Source organism: Hermetia illucens, chromosome 3 (genome assembly GCF_905115235.1).
Source record: "Hermetia illucens chromosome 3, iHerIll2.2.curated.20191125, whole genome shotgun sequence".
Taxonomy (NCBI): domain Eukaryota; kingdom Metazoa; phylum Arthropoda; class Insecta; order Diptera; family Stratiomyidae; genus Hermetia; species Hermetia illucens.
In genome coordinates, this window is record NC_051851.1 from 102696668 (window position 1) to 102721480 (window position 24813).

Here is a 24813-nt window from a genome sequence, read left to right on the forward strand (position 1 = left end):
TACTGGGCTGACACCAACCCTCGAGAATTGCATCAAAAGCCTTTGCATTCACCCAAAGTCACAGTGTGGTGTGCAATTTCCTCAGCTGGAATTATTGGTCCCTGGTTTTTTGAGGAAAATGAGGTTACAGTGACAGTGAATTCGGACCGGTATGTAAACATGCTACAGAATTTTTTTTTCCCACGGCTAGAAAATTTGAATTTGGGGGACACTTGGTTCCAACAAGAAGGTGCAACAGCACACACTTCAAGAGCATCGATGGCTGTTTTGAGGGAACAGTTTCCAGAGCGCCTTATCTCAATTAGAGGCGATTTGGAATGGCCGGCACGCTCTCCCGATCTGTCCCCTTGTGATTTTTTTCTATGGGGTTTTTTGAAATCCCGTGTTTATGTGAACCGTCCAAGAACCTTACAAGATTTGAAGACCAACATCCAAGAAGAAATTGCCAACATAACACTTGCTATGCTAACAAGAGTCATGACAAACACCAGAAATCGGTTTACGCAATGTATGGAGAATGGGGGACGTCACCTAACAGATTTGATCTTCAAAACAATGTAAATAAAAACTTTAGACATGTACCTACATTATAAAAAATAAATATTTTCCGATGCATACAATAGTTTTTATTGAGTTTTGAAAAAAGGAAGTTATGCTGCCGCACCCTGTAGAATCGAATTTCTATTTCGTTAGCATGGCGCTCCGGGCTAGAATAACAATACTACCTCGAATCCCTCCGACAATCAGGTGAGTATAATTAGTGAAGCCACCCACAACAAAGCCCTATGTAATACCTATAAAGGAGTAACGGGTACCACAATAACAAAGTTCTAAGAGGTGACGCATTGGAAAGGACCTTCACAACCACATTTATTATTGATACGGCCGTAAAAATGATTGGTCTCAATTGAAGAAAAAGTCCATAGCGACGGAACCGCGCAATGCAGCAGTCTCAAAGAACGCGGGCACGAGTAGAAACCTATCGCGAACTTCGCCGAATAGAGAAGTTACTTCACAGACAGAAAAATGAAGTCTAGGAGAACCCACAGATCAGTGAACTCGAAAGCTACAGGGAGCAACCGTACTACGCGCACAGGTTTTACCAAGCAGTCAGCAGCATGAACCCATATAAGTTTCGATATTCATCCTGTCGCAAATCTGATGTCCGACCGTATGGCATATGGAGCGATGGGTTGAATATTTTGATAAACGGCTCGGCAACTAGAATATCGGCGATTTGGAGGTCCGATCAATTCAAAACGACAGGTAAGTTTTGTTACCACGAAAGATGTAGGAAATAGTCTGCATAATTCATCGGCTTGCTAATCAAGAGCCGTCAGGTGCCAATGGAATTACGGTCGACCTGGTTAAAAACTGCACTACAGTACTTCATCAACTTATGCTCAACATGTTGGACAGCGAATCAACGGCTAATGACTGGCAATATCACAAAGTGCAGCTTTTATAAAGGTATAGGATAAAATAGGCACATATGCCCAAAACATCCTGGGCCCACACCAAAGAAAATTCACTTCAGGCAAATCAGTACCAGATCAGACTTGTTCTCTGTGGCAAGTGATGGAAAAATTGTTTGAATATGACCATCAATTGCGCATCTTTTCATCGACTTCGAGGTCATCTACGATTGCATAGGGTAAAACTACACGACCTATGAGAGAATTCGATATTCCAGCTAAATTGACTGAATATCTGCCCTGGCGGGTGCGCCAGGGCAGATAAAAGCAATAGGACCTCTCTTCGCACCATTCAACATCCATAACGGTCTAAGACAAGAGGTTTTTCTATCATGCATCCTTTTTAACCTGGCGCTGAAACAAGTTGACCGTGATGCTTTCATTATTTCAGTTTACAGAAACTGTTCTGCTCGAAACAATTTACCATAGGGTCAAAGCCCTTATAGTACGAGACAAAGGCCTTGCCTGTCCTCATGCATGCTTTTGGGGACATCTAATTGGAGAACCTCGGCGCAATACCGGGATGCCAGACCAAAATCAGAAATTTGTTTAAGAAAAATATTTTTTTCTTCTTCGTTTTGCCGAGCTGCCTCCATCTCATCAGGGCAGGTAATGCGTATGTACTAATATGTACGAAATCCCTGTGTTTCCAGTTGAATTTTCCACGGTTACTCTTCGATTAACTATGACCAGGTTTTGTATTTTTAAATTGTTTGCTATGTGGGACATTGATGGGCTTCCTTCACGTTTTTCTGGGAATGGTCTATCCAATTTAAACAATAGCTGGCAACTGTGGTACAGGATACAGCAAAATTTCACGTGCATTGGACAAGCTGAATCCGCCACTGTATACTTAACTCGCGCCAAAGAAAAACCAAACCTAATGTTTTTTTTTTGAGAAAGAAAATTACAAAGTGCTCTATTTTCCGACCTTTAGTGTGTGCCGTTCACCGATTTCCTGCAAATTGTCTCAAAACTTGTTTAGTTGTAAACGGTCCAACAGAATTGAAGTCTACGAAGTATTTGTCAATTCGCTCTAATTCTAATTCTCTAATTCTAGGTCCCACTTCTTTATCCAAAAATTAAAATATTACGGAAATGCAATCGATCTAACAGTAAAATTGTGGTAAAGTAGTGTGCAAGTCCTGTGTTGAATTTTTTCAAGTTCATTGACTGCAGCAGTGGAAACACTGAATCGCAATTAGATTAATCGCATGATTCCGCAAATACCTTCACAACCAAGCGCTAAAGATTGCCATCATCAAATACGTGTACCCGAAGAGCAGTTGCTTATTGTTAACACGCTATCACGCCGAAAGCAAATCTTAAAATTGACGAGTAGCTTACATACCCAACAACTTTTACTGTGATTCTGTTGAGTGAGATGACGACCTTTCGTAATAGACAAAACAACCGTTTCTAGTAGTACATCCACAGCCAAAAAGACAATAGGTTTAGCAACCGTCATCGTGATCTGCGCTTGCCATATGATGGGCGTTAGGAAGAAACTGAGAAGCTTTGTACCGCAACAAAGAGAGAATGATGAAGGTGTAGGCGTCGGCGAACATTGTTAGTTCCATATGTAAAAATAGTACTTTACAAACTTATTTCTTTTTGGCAATGTTTACGGTTTATGAAAATCACTTTCGATTTCTCTTCTCAGCCTCCGGCGCAAAAATCACGTTTGCATTTTTGAAAGAGTGAATACCGTTGTGAAAGTGTTCTGTAAAAAGTCTCCGAATTAGGATATTAAATGAGAGTTTTAAATAGTGTTTTCTGAAGCGAATCCCACTCTCCCCACTCTTTTATGCAAATCTACACAAAAAAGCTTTGTTGAAATTCAATTGCGCTGATAATTGAAACGACACAAACTTCCTGTTGGGAGAATTGCGCAAACCCAATCTTTCGTTTGATGAATTAGGAAGTCAACCGGTTAGTTTCCCCTGTCATCGTGGTGTTGCAAATAGAACTAGGCACTAAAAACTAGCAAAGCCCAGAATTCTGTTAGAATTACATATTACAATTCAATATGTAGTAAATGATATATGTCAGTGTTTGCCTATTAAAAATTTATGCTTTTTATTTTTCATTGAAAAATGTCTACTTCTATACTTTGTATTTGGTATTTTAGGGTGGAGCAAATTCATAGGAAAAGCGCGGCTTTAATCTACTTTGACATTTAATTAATATTAAGGTTGTCAGGAAACACTCCAGTGTCGTGACCTATACGACTTCGGGATTCCCATTTTGCTTTGAATTTTTTCACCAAAAGAATGCAGGTCTACAGAAATGACAATGCCTCTTTTCTGTCGGAATTCTAATCGCTGCTGGTTCAGGTTCGGCGTCCTGTTGCGTTCTCTCTGCTGTGCTATTTCTAGAGGCCCGACTTTGCCTACGGCAAGTTTGCATATCATGGTTGCACTCTTTGCATATGGTACAATGATAAGTGTGTTTTTTCGTTCGAAACACTCGTCGTATGTCTGCCACTTTTGCAACAAAAGAAGCACTTATTATATATTTTGGGATTCCTTTTGACCCTGTGTTCCTATTGCGGTTAAACTGCTTATTCTTTGCCTGCACTTCCTGTACTTGGACGTTTGTCAAGTCCAAATAAGCATTGTTGGGCTGCTGGACATTCAATGGATTTACTTGGTGCAAAACTGTAGAAAGTCGACTCCTGAAGGTTTTCCGTGGCTAGAGCCCATTGTGCTACGCCCTCTAGTGTTTTATCATCAACGGTGAGTAGTTATTGACATAAATGTGGGGTGTTCACTTCACTTTTCAATGTATTGCAAAGTCGTCTAACTGTGCATGTACATATATGACTAGCCGCTGCCCCATACTTTGAGGTGGCTACCTTCTTGCAGGTGCCGAAATATTATCGTTTTTATTCAAATAAATTTTTTGGCCAAATACCCCTTTTCTCTACAAAAGTGTTGCAATTAAACTATGTCAATTGTGCAACTACTTTGTGACGAAGGGGGTAACTGTTCGTGTGGAGGACTTTCAAGCTCTTAGGTATTAGGACACTGGCTTCCTTAATCCTACCGTATTCGCAATGCGCAAAGTACTACCGGCTGAGCCACATTGTTATATGGAAAGCCAATATAACGCACCTATTTCAGTACTGTACGAGATCTCATAGCACCCAATCCCTTTTGGATTTTTCTCCGTACATTAGTATCTTTCCTCTTAGACCAAATAAAGCATAATCTTCTAATGTTCTTTATTCAATGTTTTATTATGAAACCCATAGTAACAAAGTATACTTATACACCTGTGCATAATACCTTAAGAGCCCTGGGGACCTTCTCACATTCAAACAGTCCGTCCTCAACTGCATGCTATTTCCTCAAGAACAATGTGGAGAAGTAAATATTTAAAGGATTTCACACATGGTGACCAAAATCACTTTGGAAAATGTGTGACGTAAATTTAAATGTTAGTAATGTCAACTAACTAAGACACCAATATTATATAACAGTAGCGCGAATATTTAATTAGAATGATTGATAACAGATGACACTATCAGTAAAGATATGCTGTCAAAGGGGCAAAGTAGTTTTCCAGCAAAATATTCGCATACTTTTTTCGAATATTTCGCAGGCTATAAAAGGGCAGGAGCTCCGCCCTCCAAGTCAGACTAGTTCTTGAGTTAGAATGTAACGCGTCGGTTATAAATATGGTTCGAATTGAGTCAATTGTTCTTTAATTAATACATACATAATGTTGTATTATTAAGTGCGAAATAAAGCGTTTCTGCTAAAATTATAGAATGGGTTTTTGTCGACCACTACGCATATTAACATAGTGATGTGGATCCACGGGAATAGTGTGTATAATTCATTTGAGTGATGAGAATTACGCGTGAGGACTCTGATTACGGATGACTCGAAGTTTCACTAAAGTAAATCGGGCTTTGAAGGTCCCAGGTTTTTATGTAAATCAGTCCGAATACGAAAGTTTCAGTATCCAAGTGAACATTTACGTGAAGCAATTACCTAACAATACTTTATTCTATTCCTCTCAAACGTAGGTAGCCTTATATCTCAGATAGTGTTGCTTTATGATATTTATAACCCAAAAGTTAGTATTTTGAATTGATACCTGATCCTAAGAAATTTAGTAGCAACTAATAAATTCATTCATTTAGGAGGAAGTAATAAATTCAAGCCCTATCATGCCTTCTCTTTAATCTGGCCCTCGAGAAAGTGATCCGTGATGCTGAGGTACGATCACCCAACTACTGGCCTATGCTGACGATATCGACATCATGGGAAGAACGCGAAGAAACCTTCATCCAGATCGAGCAGGGGGCTCGAGATCTTGGGCTGCACATCAATGAAGGCAAAACAAAGTATACGGTGCCAAGGTTAGCACCGAAAACCAACCAACTGACAATATCAAACCGCACTGGTCAAATGGGAAGAATGAAGATAGGAGAATACAACTTTGAGACCGTTGATAATTTCTCCTATCTAGGGTCGAAAATCACAACCGATAACAACTACGATGATGAAATCCGCGCACGGTTGTTGTCAGCCAACAGAGCCTATTTCAGCTTACAAAAACTCTTCCGCTCGAAACGCCTCACCATAGGCTCAAAGCTGTTACTGTACAAGACAACGATCCAGTGCTCATGTATTCCTCCTGGGTTCTTAGCAAGAAGACGATTCCGTAGCCTGCAAAAGGATGAAATTATGAGAGATTCCATGACCGTCAGGTTGTGGATAAAATCCGGCTCAATAGGTTACGGTGGGCGGGTCACTTAATCCGTATGGATGAGGATGATCCCACCCGGAAAGTCTATAAAGGCAATATCTATGGTAGAAAAAGAAGACGAGGCAGACCCTACCTAAGATGAAGCGATGGCGTAGGTCAGGACGCCAGACAGCTTTTAAGGATATCGAATTGGTGGGCCTCAGTGCAAAACCGGGATGTCTGGAGTTCCTTATTAAGGCAGGCCTAGACCGGATACCGGTTGTTGCGCTGTTGATGATGATGAATAAATTCAGCAAAAGGGGGAATAATCTTAAACTCTTATGTCGTTTTTTCCTCTAGGTTCAGAGACTCGATTTTTTCCGTTGACGGTGGATGGTGTGACATGAATTGTATGTTGATAAATCTTGAGCACAGACTTATAACTTGCAATTCGGTGCTCAAAGGGTAGTATAGGTTCCATGGCGAAACGTGGATTGGTACCCACGATGGAGCATAAAACCTGGGAAACGCCTGTAGAACCAACACCAACAGTTCTTCTACCAAATCCTATCTCCACTTCCACGTGGTGGCCGCTGGGAGTTCTTTCCTAACGAAAAGCTGCAGATGGAGAAGGATGGAACTGGTCCTCCAGATTAGGGGTTGGGTAGGGTTGATAATCCTACATGGAAAACAACTTGTTACGAAGCCACTCGGACTGGACTGATAACAGAACGACGCACCCGGCAACGACAACGGAATAACGATTTGAGCATTTAATAATGGAACGTGCGCTCCCTGTACAGAGAAGGAGCTGCCAAGCAGCTGGCCGATACCCTGGCCCAATATAAGGCTAATGTAACAGCATTGCAGAGGAGAGTGCAGAATCAGAGAAGGATACCTTCTACGAGGCAGTAGAACGAAGCCACAGAGCTTGTCCCAGATATGAAATCAAAATCATACTTGGGATTTTAACAACCAAGTAGGAACGGATCCCGTATTCAGGCCATATGTTGGCTCCCATAGCTTACATAAAAATAAAAATGATAATGAACTGCGGATTATTCAATAAGCAGTGTCGCATGAAATGGTTGTTGGAAGTACATGATTTGCGCGGAAAGTGTGGGCCTCTCTAGACGGGACTACTTTCAACCAAATTTACCACGTGGGGACCGAACGTCGCCACTCCACAGCCTCGATGAATGTTATCATAAGTACGGCCGCAAACATATTTAACCCCAGCCGCAAAAAGAGTGGGAACGGCTGGTTTGATGATAAATGTAAGCTAGCAACGGAACGGAAGAATGCCGCATACCGAGTAATATTGCATTCTCAAAGGACGCGGCCAAGCGCGGAGACTTATCACAAACTCCGTCTAGCGGAGAAGCGACTGGCAAACCTGGGAGAACCAACAGGTCTGTGAACTCGAAAAGGACAGGGAGCAACTGCACCAGGCGCGCAAGTTTCAGCAACAAGTCCGCAGGATAAAGCCTTACACACCTCAATATTCATCCTGCCAAGACAAAGACAGAAATCTGATTTCCGACGGAATGGGCATATTGGGGTGATGGGTCGAGTACTTTGATGAACTGCTCAACAACCAGAACATCGGCTAGTTGGAGGTCCCCCTAACTGAAGACGACGGACAAATACTGCCACCGCTAAGTATAGAAGAAACAGTCCGTGCAATTCATTGGCTTCAAAATCATAAGTCGCAAGGAGCCGATAGAATTACAGCCGAACTAGTTGAATATGGAGGCGGTCAATTACACCAAGCGGTTCATCAACTTATGCTGAAGGTGTGGGACAGTGAATCAATACCTGACGACTGGCAAAGAGGCATTATCTGTCCCATACATAGAATGGGTGAGATATCACACGGTGTAGCAATTATAGAGGTATCACGTTGCTGAGTACCATCTATAAGATATTCTCCACTATCTTGCTAGGCCGGATAGCACCATGCGCCCAGAACATCATTAGCCCATACCAAAGAGGCTACCTTTCAGGTAAATCAGCAACAGATCAAATTTTCTCTCTGTGGCAAGCGATAGAAAAACTGTTGGAATATGGACAGCAGTTGCACCATCTTTTCATCGATTTTAAGGCCGCCTATGATAGCATAGGCGGATAGCTCCGTGGTTAGAGCACAAGGCTATCGTATGGAAGGTCGCGGTTCAAATCTCACTGGTGGCAGTGGGATATATATTTTTTAACTTACGCGCACTGGTGTCAGTGAGATTTGCATCGTGTCTGAGTGCCACACAACTCAGATGAGAAAAAGTTTCTGAGTGAAACACACTTTAAGGCTCTGATCCAATTGATTGTCGTGCCAGCGATTATTATTATAGCCAACAAAACAGTCAGATTTTAGGGAGAAATTTCGATACATGTACATATGTATGTGAAAGAAGAAAAATATGATCTCTTACTTTTGTAAATGTTGTCATAATTTTTTTTTGTTAAAGGAAATTTATTGGGTACATCAATACATTTATATCGTAGTAGATTCTCTCAAAACTTCAATTTTTGTTTGGTTCGAAATCTGAGTGTAACATTGTGCTGATGTAAAATTCACACTTGGAATTTGGACTATTTTTAAGGTTTTGGGTAAAACAACGATTTGCAAATTTTTTTTTCACCAAGTATGGCAATGTGGGGTATCAAATGAAAGGTCCCGGGTTAGTACTTTCCGAAGCTGATCTTAATTTTGACATTAGACGTCAGAAAGGCGGGGACAACGGGGAGTCGAAAGTGATCATTTTGTAACGGGGCCTTTCTCAGAAACTGCCTAACCGAAAAATCTGTTAAAAAAAACCAAGATGCTGCCACTATATGGGGGCTGGCTCTAAAATACCTTCCATATCGATATCTCTGCAAATAAAATTAATAATAGTATCAGGTTGTCCACAAAGTTTTCGCACAAATCAAAGACAGAATTCAGCAGATAAGTTTATAAAAACCTTTAATTATTTAATCTAATATATAATTGCCTCCATTAGATACGACTTCCCTCCATCTATCGGGCAACTTCAAAATCCCCCCTCTATAAAACTATTCCCCCTTCCCCTCAAAGTACGTGCGAAGTGCACTTTGGAGGTCAGCTTCAGAAGTCATTTTTTTACCATCCAGAAAATGTTGGAGGGACCTGAACAAATGGTAATCAAAAGGAGCAAGGTCGGGACTATACGCAGGATGACTCAAAACTTCCCAGCCAAGCTCACTCAATTTTCGCTGAGTAGTTAAAGATGTATGCGGCCGGGCGTTATCATGATGAAAGACAATATTTCGCCTGTTGACCAATGCTGGTCGTTTCGAACGTAGCTGGGTGTTTAATCTGTCGAGCTGCTCGCAGTACTTATCGGCGGTAATGGTCTCGTTTGGTCCCAAAAGCTCGTAGTGTATGGGGCCACGAACGTCCCACCATATACTGAGCATTCGCTTCTGCTGATGAATAGACGGCTTTGCTACCGATGGACCCGGTTGATCTCGATGAGTGTAGGCTCGTTTCTTCGCTACGTTTTCGTACACAATCCATTTCTCATCGCCAGTTACCAATCGATTCAAAAAAGGGTCGTTTTCGTTCCGTAAAAGGTTAGCGGAGCAAATTCTCACTCTATCGGCCAGATTTCGCTCAGTCAGTTCGTGCGGTACCCACTTTGTGCTCTTCAAAACATATCCAAGACGCGTAATGGCTACTGCTACTCCTGATTTTGATACACCGAGATCCTCTGCAAGCACACGTGTCGAAAGAAAAGGATTCGCTTCCAGTTTGTTGCGCAGGATATCGTCGTCAATCGTATAGGGTCTTCCTGAGCGAGGTTCATCTTCAAGTGTCAGGTCTCCGCTGTAGAATTTTTCGAACCAATCGTAAACTGTCCTGCGCTTTACCTTTCCTTCACCGAATACCTTCGACAAATTTTCAATCGCCTTCGGCACCTTCGTCCCCATTTGAAACTCGTACAAAATGCAATGACGAAAATGTACTTTGTCGAATTCCATGTTTATCCTTGAATATCCTTCACAACACTGATCCTTCAAGGATAATTTACCATGCATTTTATAGTTAGGACTCTGACCTTTCCATTGGGATATCACATGTTGTACCTGCTGTTTTGGTTTGTCTGCTAATTGCTTTTTAATTGTCACATTAATATTTGTGCGAAAACTTTGTGGACAACCTGATATATTACTATAATTTTCAGTAATTGGCTGCAGAACCTACTTAAGTCCATCCTAGCACCACGTATCTGTTATAATATAGAGCTTGATCTTACCAAGTTTGGTGGAAATCGCACTATTACTAACAAACTTATAATATGTCAAAGTTGTCACTTCTTTGGAAATTCTAGGTTTTGAACGTCAATATCACTCGAAGGTGGATATTCTTACATAATATATGCGTACATTACGTGTTACGTACCAATGGGACAAATTCACACTCAAATGTCTTTATAAAAGGGCAAAAACCTTTCATACCAGAATCATGCAGCTTCCGGTTTCCCGACTTGTTTCATATTTTAGTGCCATTCCAGCCACTGAATAAAACATACATGTTTAACAGCGGTGTCATATGGCCTTATTATTAAATATGAAATCTTCAATAATTTGACTTAAACACATGTTCAAACTATACTGTGGTTACTTAGATAAAAGTTAAGTAATAAATGGCGTAGCCATTACTGCATAAATTGATATCTTCAATTACAGCAGCATCGCCTTGTGTGCAAAATAGCAAACAGGCACTGCGTATTGTAGCCACAGGTAATATGCGAACAACCCGAAAATCTAGATAGACCGAAAATAGCAAGTCCAACGTCTATAACGGCCTAGCTTCGCCTTACAATGTGGGTTGCATTTATATTTATATACTCTGTTATAAATTGCATCTGGCCAAGTTCGCCACATATTCTTTCTTTTCAATATAAAAAGAATTCTCTTAGTAGACGAGCTAGAGCAGCAGTATGTATGCGCGGCTAGGATCAGCATGTGTAATTATATACAACAAACAAACATTTATTTTGTTTTCTTTAATTTGCAATAATTATTGCAAGGAACATAATGTGAATAAAAAGACAATTAAACAAATAGCTGCTGATGTAGGCAAACATATTCGTTGTCAGTGCGTGAGGTTACTTGCCAGCTGCTATACATACGTAAATATGAAAAACTGCTTACGTTTGAAAATACAATGAGCAAGACGAAGACTTTTCCATTTACAAACAACCGTAGAAGGCATTGACAACAAGTATGAGTCTATAAGCTGCTTGTCGCTTCGTCTCTTGCAGTGACGAGTAGGTCTGTTTGAATCTTGAAAACAACTTGCAAGATGTCGACATGAAGGTTTCCGCAGCAGAGGCGGTAAACCTTGTTTTCAAAAACTACTATATGATAAAAGCATTCTGTAGACTAGATATGCATATAAGTGGTCTAGTCAAAGAGTATTTGAAATCTTATAATAATAATAATTACAAAGCAAAGTCCAGTTAGAACTCACTGATATCTCTACCCACCAACGGAATCTAAGTTATATATATGTATCTAAAACCAGTAATATACAAATACACGAAATACGGTGATTTGTCCATTTTGCCTGTTTTCTTCATAATTGTTTTGCAATTTACTTTTCAATTCTTCGATGTCCAACATCAAAAAATATCTTCACATTTTAATGGCAATAATAAAATATTCTATAAAAAGCAAAATCCGCACAAGTAACCGCGTATCTATTTTGCGATGTCCTTCCACTTAATTAAACCACTTCCAGTTTTACTCCATATAGAGGCGGACACATCGCTTATAATTTTGCAATGCTTCTAGTTTGTGTAAAGAACAATGACGAATGTAGTCTCACCACCATTTTCGAGCCAGTGCTAGTGGCGTCAGGTTAAGAGCAAATGCCTTTGATGAACACAACCTGTCGGCAGTACCCATGAGAAAATTTAATTAATATTTAATATTTTATTTTTCTTATATGCATTTAATGGAACATAGTCATAACGAAACATGGGCGATATAAATATATATCATACGTAAACATATACAAATCGCATTATTCCAAATTCCGCTTTGCCCTTGGTCGACCAATGTTTACACCAACCTGACATCAAACAAATGATAATCTAAATATTAAAAAAAGTAGTTTTATCTACGGGATTAAATTGAAGTTTTTGTTTGTAGTTATTTATGTCATGATATTCGTAAAACACACTGGTAGATGAGTCATGGTATCGACAGATATGCCCCATCATTTCCCCGTTAATTATAAATAGCATCTGAAAGCAGACAATTCTGCACATCGAAATTGTTAAATTAGTTGCATAGTTGATTAAAAATGAGGGAAAGTAAAGAAACATTTATATTTTGTAATTTTATTATGATAACGGGAAGAAAACTAAAGAGGATTTGTGAAGAAAAATCGTGCTGTTTACAGTCAGGGTATTCTATTAGAACCCGCGCCAAGGAAAGTTTAGCTCGTAGACTAAATTGACGAAATAGGTGATGTGTGTTTTCTGGGGCTGAAAGAAAATCGACCATAGGAGAATGCTTCCTGCCATTTAAACGACTCCACCCCTTCTTCTTTGACCTTTGCCATATTCAGATGCGTGAATAAATAAACGGATTGCGCCAGGCAATCAGAGGAAAACGACTTGAATTTATCAACGGAAATGGGAAATGCCTCCTATCACGCCAAGGACCAACGGCCACAAAATCTTTGATGAATCTAACACATAGAGCAGGACATTGTAATCTTTGAATATCAATCGTTCTGATCTCCGCAGAACTCCATCAATGGTTTTATTATGCTTTCTATAGAAGACAGTGAAAACCACACTGAACACTGAACTGAAAACTTCAACTCGCATCACTCATCCAAAAAACGTAAAACAACAATGTATTTGTTTCATTATGAGAAAATCATTTGAATTTTATTAGCGAAAGCGAAAAAGAGAAACTTCTCCTGAGGGCTGCTATAAGGACTTTTTCCTGGTTTTGTCGATCGCTGTTCACCGTCTGCCTTGACAAGTTGAGTTCTTAGCAAGTCATAACATTGACAGTAATAGTGCCTATTTAATTAGGTTCCGTCATCAAAAATTCTATTTTATTTTGATTCAGTCTCAGACCGCGTTGCATGACACATGCACATGGACATGTTGCTGAAGGGCTTTGTTATGAGATGCTAGGAAAACATCATCGTTTGTGTCTCGTGTGACAATGTCCATAAGAACAATAGAGAAGTGGCGATACGAAGCGGTTCCTTGACAATAATTATTTTTAATAATTTTGCTATGGGTTAGAATTCCGGTCTAGACTCATAACTTGCACAGTATAAAGAGTAGTAAATAATAAGAACGAGACTGTGAGGATGTGTTCTACTCCACAATAGAGGAGAGGAGGAGACACCTACAAAACTCGGCGTTAGATACCACACTTGCTAAACTTTCCGCCTACAAACTACCTATTTTCAAACATTTCGACAAGAGATAGATATAGAAAACTTGTTAAAACTCCTTTCGTAACATTTAGAGCCATGGAACGAACGTCGTGTGTAATGTGATATTCGTGCAGGGGAATATGTACATCGAAATTGAAAAAAAAAAAAAAATTGCATGACAGCGGTGAGAAAATGGGTATTTGTCAAACATTCAAGATATGCCGAAACATCGACCCGACACAAAAAGCGTGAAAAACATGCATGTGGTAGTGTTCAACTGTCCGAAGCTGCTCAAACACTCCTCGGACTACAATATTAGTGAGAACCTGCGAAATTATATCGACGATGAGTTTCGTGAAGACCCCTTTTCGAGCAAAAAATACTTGATGGAACGTCCAAAGTTTGGGCTCCATACGAGATATTACCTAGCCATTTTTTTAGCTTTTAGTGTAATTATTACGATATTTTAGCTCTTTCCAGATTTCAATTTTACTTTTGCAAATAGTTCCTTTTGTTTGTGGCGCGGCAGGATCTGCAGCATTCGAAATTTATTTCGGATGTTGCGGATGCGGACGGGTAGATGGCGCTGAACTCCGAAACTCTCCACTCACGCGTTTTCTGAACGCACCAGGGGAGTGGAGAACCAGCGGTAAAAAAAATGCCGTTGGTTGGGACAGTAAGGACCGCATGGAAATAAGTCGGTCTCTTCTGTTTCCAACCGCGGCAGTAAACACACGCGTTTTCTCCTTTAATTTAAAATATTGTATTCCGTGGCAACTTGGTAAATTTCTCGTTAGAAAGTTTTATCTCGTTTAAATTGACGAGGGTTGTTGAATATTTTAGCGGTTTAATATTTGTTACTAATATTTTCCACAAATTTTATAAGAAACAACTCTAACAAAATTGCCATCCAAAGATTTGTTCAAAACAAAGCGGAAATAATATATTTACAATACAAATATAAGTTGCGTGATTTGATTTTTAGTTATACAACTGTGACTAAATGTTATTCACCCTCAGTAAGAGTTTTAATTATTTACTTCCCTTTGCATTGTATCCAACAGACGGTACGTTCTTTTAAAAAACACATACAACTCCTTTCATCCCCTTTCTGCGCACTCACATATTTTATATGACGATATCTGGATTTCAATTATGCTTTTTGACCGCACGAATCACTTCTTCACCGCATGCGTGCCTTCTGGCAATTACTTGACACAAAGGCCGGTCAAAGTCAATGAGAAACGACTAAAACGCAAGCCGAAATACCGATGGCTTAATACGCGGGATGCTAATTTAAGAGCCTGACAAATCCATCTAGATCAAGCTTTTAACCGACAAAATCAAGCAACCGCTCAAGACGAGCTGAACCCGCTCTGAGTTGAAATTTGGATAAAGGGACTGTTTTTTTTCTCAAGACTGAGGGCTTTTTGAGCCTTGTAGTAATTAATTATACCGGGAAAACTTTCTTCAAATTTTGTTGGATAGATAAATTGTAAAATATTGTACTTGAAACTTGCAATTTCTCGATCAATGTTGGAAAGTAGCTACAATTCCATTTTAAATGAAATTCTTCAAAATTGAAGCTTCATATCCAAGAGAAAAAAATATTACTCATAGAAGTTAGTTAATCTCAAGTTGTCTGTGTATGAATGTCCCTATCATATTAACTTCATCGTTACTTTAGCACTTGAATCCACCGTTCGAACGAAAGAATAGTCAATTAAAAATGTTTAAGAAAAACTTACGACGAATAGATGGAATTGTGGCACATACCTGAAAATAATCAGAACATTATTTGCCGGTGCGAAGACGCTTTTGTTAAAATTTAAATAATGTTTAGATGCAATTTCCTACTTTAATGTATATATATATATATTCACTACATATCGGGAAAATGGACTCAAACATCATCTGATAAGCAGAAAAACCAAATCCAACTTATTTTAATAAAATTTTGTTTCCACCAAATTTAAACAAGCACCAAACGGGAAGTTTGGCTTTTCAAGTAGGAATGGTTTTGTAGTTTTCTTTTGTAAGAAGATTTTGGTATTCAAATATTACATTTGTACAGATGAACTTCAATGTAATACTGACATTATATGATTTCTAATATTAGTAGGATTTCCACTATAAATTTTAGCCTTCTAAAATAATATTTGGGGGTTTCCAAGCACGACGGAGTATCCGAAAGGCGCTCGAAAAGTACTGTATTTCAAATCATTATACTCGTGAGTACGCAGATACTTTACTATGTACAAACAGAACATCAGTTTCCTATTTAATAAAGTTAAACAAGTCGGAATACCGATCGTGCATTAACACTTCGAACATGTGAAACGTGGTTTCGACAATGCAAAAATGGGGATTTCGACCTGAACGACGTCGCACGCTCGGGCAAGATAAATCGTTTGATGACGCCGAATTGCAAGCATTATTGGAGAAAGACAGCACACAAACGCAACGACAGCTTGCAGATATGTTGGGAGTTCTACAGCAAGCAATTTTGAAACGTCTGCCAGCCATGGGAAAAATTCAGAAGTGTGGAAAGTGGGTGCCGCATGAACTGACCGAGAGACAAATGAAGGACCGAAAAGTGACGTGTGAAATGCTGCTTCAACGGGACAAAAGAAAGTCTTTTCTCCATTGTATTGTTACGGGCGACGAAAAGTGGATTGTCTTGGAGAACCCTAAACGCAACAAATCGTGGGTGAATCTAGGTGAAGCATCGACATCGACGACACGACCAAATCGGTACGGTCGGAAGGTCATGTTGTGTGTGTGGTGTGACCAGACCGGTGTGATCTACTTTGAACTGCTGAAACCTAGTGAAACTGTGAACGCCGTTCGCTACAAACAACAAATGAAAGATTTAAGCCAACCGATTGCGGAGAACCGACCAGAATATCGAGAAAGACACAGAAGAAGGTGATTTTGTACCACGGCAATGCACCATCGCATAAGTCGAAAGTCGTTTGTGACACGGTGGAAAAACTCAAGTGGGAGGTGTGTGACCATGCGGCTTACTCACCAGGCCCGACCCCATCGGATTACCAGGCAAAGAGCCTCATTGGGCCGCGCACTCTCTGAGAAGCGTTCGACTCCTACGAAAATTTGCAGAAATGGCTCACTGAGTGGTTCACCCCCAAAGACAGTCAATTCACAAATTACTAGAAAGGTGGGAAAAATGTGTAGAAAGCGATGGAAAATATTTCGAATAAAATAACTATTACGGTTCCCTTGGAATTATGTGTTATTCACAAAAAAAAACCGGAAATTAATTAGGAGTACACCTGGTACATGCACATATATAAATTGATCGCACCCATATTCATAAACTTCATTAGAACGTATATCCCCACATATATACTTATGTCTGCCTGGAGTAATTGTAAGTACTTATCTAGCTTCTTCATATGATACCCCACATTACCATATTTACTTAAAACAAAATTACATCCCCCTTTCACATGTATCGGGAGCCCCCACTCAAACTCAACACAAATGACGCCACTGGCTATATGTGAATAGATTCACAGACCACAATTGGTTTAGCCGTTTTCGAGTAAATCGAGTGTGACAGACAGACAGATATGGAACCTTAAAAAAGAAGTAAAGACGAATGATTTGTGTGTGTCGGATATATTTTTGAACTATCACATGTAGCCTTGGACTTGCTGTAAGTAACAGTGAGTTGAATGAGAACACACAAGAAAAATACTAACCCACTATAAGTTATGTCGTATCGGCCCTGTGCGGAACGAATCAAACTTTCGGAGTATAATTCTTAAGGCTAACTAGTTATATGCTATCTTTCTTCTTGTTTAGCCTTTGCTCTAAAGATGGGAAGATGATGAATGTATTATCACCTCAATATCTATCACATTACCCCCACCAAACCCGATCCAAATATCACCAATTATTGCAACATAACTTAATATGACAGCATCACTAAAGTGATGACATTATTCTTGTGATAAGTAACGTTTAGGAATGTGCATGCCGATGAGATACCACATTACTACCAAACATTACCGTTTTTCATAAGACAAGCGGCGGTAGCGATTGTTGATTGTCGCTTGCGAATCTGTAATTATGATTTCATGTTCTCTTGGCTGATTCCGGCTGCATGTGAATATGGGGATAAAGATTCTTTGCTTTAAGTGGTTAGGCTGCTGCAGTAGCATGTTAGATATCGCCTTCTGTTTGTAGTTAAGTCCAAAATTAATAGACCATTAGCTTAATCCCAACTACAATTTTATTTTATTATGTATATATATATTTCGGGAGCAACTTACTCCCTTCATCAGTACAAAGCTAATCTTTGTACTGATGAAGGGAGTAAGTTGCTCCCGAAATATATATATACATAATAAAATAAAATTGTAGTTGGGATTAAGCTAATGGTCTATTAATGCTGCAGTAGGTTTGTTTCTTGTTGTCAGTAATGCTAAAAAAATGGCTGCACAGCAGGAAGTTCAACTAACAGATACAGGTAAGTGAAAAACCGGAAGTTCGGCGCTTCAAAAATGAAAAGTTTTCAATATTTGAGTATAGAAAGGTTCCATTTGCACGTAACTTGGAGTGTATATGCATTTAGCATGTCAGACTTCTCACTTTAGCGTGGTGCTGATATTCAGTGTTTTGAGTTGCAGATGCAACTTTGAGATATTATATAATAATCATCATCATCATCATCATCAACGGCGCAACAACCGGTATCCGGTCTAGGCCTGCCTTAATAAGGAACTCCAGACATCCCGGTTTTGCGCCGAGGTCCACCAATATAATAATTGTTAGCGCAAAATCCAATTGGATTAAGGCCTTGAAGTGTATATGAGAACTTCATTCAAGACCATAACGGCACACTACAGTGCACTGTAGGAGGCAACAACTTTGAGATATAACTTTATCAATAATAGTGAGATTCTCACTAAACGTGGTAGTGTCGTGCTTTACAATTTGGCCTATATTATTACATGATTCTAAGATAAACCTAAGAGGGTTTCCACTCAATTTCCCAAAAATATAGTAATACAGGTTGCGTTCCAAAATTAATGAAATTATTTTTTGATTACATAATTTATTGAACAGATTTGTACGATCACTTAAAATGGTTCAAAGTGATGATCTTGGGTCTCTACACATTTTTTCCAGCGACTCTGCCGTGATCGGCACGCGCCCTGGAAATAGTCTTCGGAGACCTCTCGCAGTCTTCGTCACGGCTGATTGGATCTTTTCTTCTATCCGAGGAAACAAAAAGGGGGATGATGGAACAGCGTATGCACCTGGCCAGGAATGCGCGGAATAGTAGTGTGCGGTGACAAGGCGCGTTGTCATGATGGAGTTTCCAGGTAGCGGAGATGTCCTTTCTCGTTCTGATGACCCTTTTTCGGAATCTTCCCAGCACATAGTGGCCAGCGTTAACTGTCTATCCCCGAGGAAAAAACTCCTTATGGTCCACTCCTTTGCTATAAAAGCTATAAGCATTGAGCTTGGCTTGAGGGGAAAAATTCTGATTTCATCACCAGTGATGACGTTTGCCAAAAAATCAGGTTCAATACGTTGCAAAATTCCACTTGAAATCGTTGATTCCATTTTTTTTTGTGACACGGTCGCTGCATAGAGGTTTACAATAATTAACGTACTGCCGCTTCCACAGGTTGAAGAGCACTGAGACCGGTTCCAAGGCAAAGGTTAGAGTCCCCCCATCTACTCCAAGTGGTCCGATCTCTAATAGGAAAGACACACGAAATTCATCGACTTTTCGATCCCCCGCTACTTCCCCCTTCATAATTAATGTAAAGACTAATACCAGCTTCATAAAGAACTAATCACAACCTTTCATAACCACATAACTATATTCGGTGAAAAAAAATTGCGTGCATACAACTTTGATACTGATACTCGGATTTCCACGAAACTTTGTTCGTGGCTTTTTGTTAATTTGGTACTCCTAGAATGAACTTAAGGGAATTTTCTTTTCAGTTTCCGAAAGTTTGCAATATACTATTATTAGGTTTATTTGAAAAAATATCGCAATGTGCTGTATTTTGATGAATTTCATATAAACGCATCGCACAGATTTTTTTGGATTTTTCGTTTGGGTCGTTTCCGAAAATGAATCATGTCTCACTTTAAATTTGCACATTTCGACCCTTGACTTTTCATTTCACGAGTACATCCGGTAAAGAAATATATATCTCTCATTTGTTTATGTACGCGGAGCTTCCCTTTAAACTCCACGTAATTTTATATCAGTGAATGTATGCGTGAGATTTCGTAATAATAATAATAATAATCGTTGGCGCAACAATCCATGTTGGATCAGGGCCTTGAAGTGTGTTAGAGCACTTCATTCAAGACCGTAACGGTACACTAGGAGGCAATGTGGTCAGCATTGCGCTCGCCCGAGATTATTACCCTGATTTGACTCAGGTACACATCCGACGTCAAATCACGATACAAATTCCACTGCCACCAGCGAGATTTGAACCGCGACCTTCCGTACGACAGCCTTGCGCTCTAACCACTCAGCTATCCGGACACACTTCATAGTTCTCATAAATCTATCAACTTTCGTTGGATTCGGTGTAGCTGTTTTGTAGAAATCGATTTTAATAAGGTTTTGTTTTACACATTCCATATACAATGCAATTACAGCTACAGTTGTTCACAAATACAATTGAAATTTCAAATCAATCGGTTAAGATTTGTTTGACTTATGAGTTAGGCCAACTTGAGAAAAACGCGTTTCAAATTTTCGATATACTCGCATCGGACCATCGGATTGCGGCAAAATGCCTAATAAAAGTACTTCGATACTTTTTCCACCTTAATTGTTTAAGTATATCATTCTCTGCTGCTCGCAGCAACCCTGTCGGCCAAACCAAAACCAAGTGGCCGAGAAAAAACCTCCCTGTAGTGGCACCGGGAAACGCTGTATTCACTATGGTTGGCTGGCCGTGATGTAGTAGGCCAATGCTCCAAAGGCCTAATCAAAACGATCAGACCCGAATGTGCATCATCATCTGAAATGGGAATAGGTCACGAGACCTTATCAGGGGTATATTATTACCATGGGAAACAGAATATCCTCTGAATTCACATGTCTCAGGAGTATTCCTGTCTCTTGTGCGTAGACCTCGGTTTTTGCGGTTAGTCCCCTCGATGGCTAATGAATTCTCATCAGCACGAATTATGTGAACATACCATCGAAGACGTTTTCCTCGCAATCTCTCCACGAAGCATCCCATATCGATGAAAGTCTTCATTCCGGACGTGATCATAGGGCATTGCCTCTGGTAGTCAGAATGAGGCAGTAATATAATTTTTTTTTTTAGATTTTTCGGTTAGGTGATTTCCTAAAATGGGCCCTTGATGTAAGTGTATATAGTTTAACCGCCCCACCCCCCTCCCTTTGCGACAAATGCCAACACGAAAACTTGCTTCGAAAACTACTAATCGAGACCTTTCATTTGATACCCCATATATCTATACAAATTTGGAAAAAAATTCATCTCTTTTATTGGGAGTTTCACTTAATAATCGTTAGCACGGCAATCCAATTTGATCCACGCCTTGAAGCACGTTAAGGCATTTAATTCAACACTGTAACGTTACACACTAAGAGGCAATGTGATCACCATTGTGCTCGACCGTCATTATTAACCTGATAATAAAATAAATAAATAGTTCAGCAGCTTCTAATATTATGTCAAAAAGTATAACTGTTTTCAGAAAGTGTGTCTGACACACATAGAGACGATAAACCAACCAATTTAAGTAAGTAACTGAAACTCAAATACATCCCAGTCTTTAAAATTTAGAATTTTCACAAGATATTACTAAATTCCACTCCAGAGCTGATCTGTAATTTTGTTTTCTTTTTCTAGTCAGGATATGTTAAATATGAAAAATAGAATGAATAATAAAGGAGTCAATATACAAAGTAGGATATCTAGTATTAAACAAGTGAATTTTTGAAGGTAGAAATACACACCTCCAAAATAATTATTTGAGATTAAACAGAAACATTGGAGAAAGTCTAGGCAAGCTTTACATTTATGCCCTAAACATTTTGGAAAATAATTACCTACCGACTGCAAATGATAGAACAAAGGCATCCTTGAATCTTCCGGGATATGTAATCTCAACAATTTACAGGAGGCCCACATTCAGTGTAATGAAAAAATGACATGGAAAGATTTACTGATATCCAATCACTGAGTAGGCACCGGTCTACAAAAGCAATGGAAATTACTTGTCTTCCAACTTAATTCCATATAGAGAAATTTGACATAATTTTTAAATTCCGTTTGACTTGAAATATTACCTCCTTGATTAACACGAGAAAAAAAGCTAAAAGAAAGACGAAGTAGCTCCAATTTGTTCGCATGCATGCAGATGGCGGACCGGTTTAAAGTAATCCAAGTAAATAATTCAACTTCTAATTTCAACAAAAATCTACCGAACAGAAAGAACTTAAAGATTTTGTTTTTGTTATAAGTGAACACATTTCATGAGAAATATAAATCCTTATTTTATAATATCTATCATAAATATAATATATTCCCCGATTCTGATTGCCTCCCCTTCAGAAGAAGAAATGTCCAAATTTTAAGTGGTCTTAATTGCATTTGAATTTCATTGCTGCCCTCTTGATTATAGCTTTCAATTAAAAACATTTGGCGGTCTTTCACCTCATCAACGCCACTTTGCTTTCAGACCAGAACGTAGTGAAAGTAAAATGCTTGCATGGCTCTGAATTCAATTATAATGAATAGGAATCTCCTTATGACCCCAAATTTGGTCGTCGCCAAAATTTTCACTTCGTAAATTCGTTCATTGTCTGTTCTTGTCACTTTTCTCTTTGGAATGCAAATTCGCCCGCAATTACAAACTTTGCCTAGCGCTCGAGTTCAAGTGATTATTCCTTACAGAGCGGTGTGATTCGTATTAGTTACCGTTCGCTATTCAAGTGGCTTTCATTAAAAGAAGTGTGGGCGGTCCTTACGCCCGATTTAATTGTTTTTTTTTGTGTACACTGTATTACATTAGATTCCAATGCAGTAGACGGTAACCTTTAATTCGTAATATGTTTTCTTGGTAAGATTCCATCAATTATTTACTGTCAATACTAAATTTCCATAAAATTGTATTTCACGAATAAGTTAAGTACTGATCGAATGACGAATGACACAGTTTTTTCGTTTACTAGGCGGTTCTGTATTCGACAAGGTAACAATTTGTTCCCAACCACTTAACTAAGCTTCAAAAACCAATGCAAGACTCTTTATTATTAGGTGTGTTTTTTTGGCAAATTTTGATGCTTCATTGCAGAGATACTATCAAAACAACTCGCTAGCAACGACTTTTGTCCATCTTTCCGGCAGTTCACCGATTCCTTTGCGAAAGAACTCGTCAACATTGGATGCAATGAATCCACCAATTTTTTGACATCGTCGTATAATGTGAAATACTGATCCGCCAGGGTATGGACCATTTATCGGAAGAGTATAGCAGGTGAGAAGAACTTCCCAATGGGAATGGGAATGCTCAACCCAAGTACATTCTGACCGGCTTCGCAACATGTGGCCGAATATTGTCATGTTGAAGGATAACTTTATCAAATCTCGGCTCAAATTGCGGCCGATTTTTCTTCAATGTTTGGCTCAAACACATAATTTGAGTTTTGTAGCGAACGGCTGAGATCTTCTATTCCGGTTTTAGCAGTTCATAGTAAACTGCGCCCAGCTGTTCGCATCATATGCAGAACATGAGGGCTTGAACCACGACTTTCTACGCTTAGGGTTATCGTAAAGATTCATTTTCCGTCACCAGTGAGGAGTTTCTTTCGTTGTTGCCGGGCGAGCAGCTGTTCACACATGTAAAATGATCTTTCCACGTCTGTTAGTTTCAGCTCATACGGCACCCAATGTCCTTCCGTCTGTATCATTGTAAGTACATGTAAACGCTTGGAAATGGTTGTTCGATCAACTCCGAGTAATTCTGTGGACTCCTTTTGAGCTTGACACAGGTTTTCTTTTACGACTTCCCCTGATTTGGCCTCTTCAAACTTTTTTGGTTGTCCGGGGCGCTGTTTGTCACTGATGTCAAAACCATGACTTTTGAAACGTTGGAAACATTCGTAAATTTGCATTTTCAATAAAGCGCGCTGTCTGTATACATTTATAAGCAATTGAAGGCTTTCTAAGGCAGATTTCTTTAAAAAAACAAGTAGTGCAACAAAACTTCCCGCAAATCTTTTTTTCGCAAATTTTCCATCGTCAACTTTGTTGACACGCGTTCGTATTAAGGTACGACCTCCTCTACGCTACGCTATCCGGCGACAAACTGCACTGCCTCTCAAAATATCTTTATATGGTTTTGTAGGTAGCAGCACTTGAGCGACACTGGACGACACGACATTCAGCCAAGCGACCCCACGCGGCCGAGTTGCCTGGCAGATAATATTTTGTAGTGTTGCGTGTCATTTCCATATAATGAATTCGTTAACTGCTACGATTTTTCAGTTTTGGTTTGTATTCACCTGTTAAAATGTAAAAATATGTAGTTGTTTGTAGTTGGCTGCCGTGCTAGTGCAATATAGGCAGGCCGCATCGCGACAGTTGTGCTGAATGTAGTGTCGCATTGCGTAGCGTATATCGGGTCGGACTTTTAAGATACGGTCGTATCTACGCTACGCGGCCACAAGCTGCACTGCCTGCCAAAATATCTTTATGTGGTTTTGTAGGTAGCAATACACACTTGAGCGATCCTGAGCGACATTCAGCCAAGCAACGCGACACGGTTGAGTTGCCTGACAGATATTATTTTAGAGTGTCGCGTATCATTTCCATATAATGAATTCAGTTGACTGCTACGATTTTTCAGTTCAGGATGGAATTTTAAAGATAGGGATGCATTTTATCTTGTCTGAATGCTTCGTATGCAATAAAGGATGAAACCCAACACAAAATGATGCCACTCATTGCACGTGCAGCGATTTACAGACCACATATTCTCACCAAAATTCGAGAGGATTGCTCCAACCATTTTGAAATAAATCTCAGACGGACAGACAGACATTGAATCGATTTTAATAAGATTTTGTTTCACACAAAACCTTAAAAACCAGACTCACCATGAGATTTTCAGCATATAAAATACTAAGGAAGGGGCAGTTAGTCCCCGAAATGCTGT

At 39.5% G+C, this 24813-nt stretch overlaps 1 protein-coding gene across 2 annotated transcripts in view; it reads right to left on the reverse strand.

Annotated features, from left to right (window-relative positions):
• LOC119650721 overlaps positions 1-24813 on the reverse strand; it is a 60759-nt gene that overhangs the window by 16963 nt on the left and 18983 nt on the right. Inside the window, exon 3 of one of the 2 annotated variants that reach the window (XM_038053737.1) lies at positions 15357-15384. The exons of the other annotated variant lie outside the window; for it this stretch is intronic. Within the exon in view, the coding sequence (XP_037909665.1) occupies positions 15357-15384 (28 nt within the window). The remainder of the gene's footprint in view (positions 1-15356; positions 15385-24813) is intronic. 2 annotated transcript variants of the gene reach the window in all.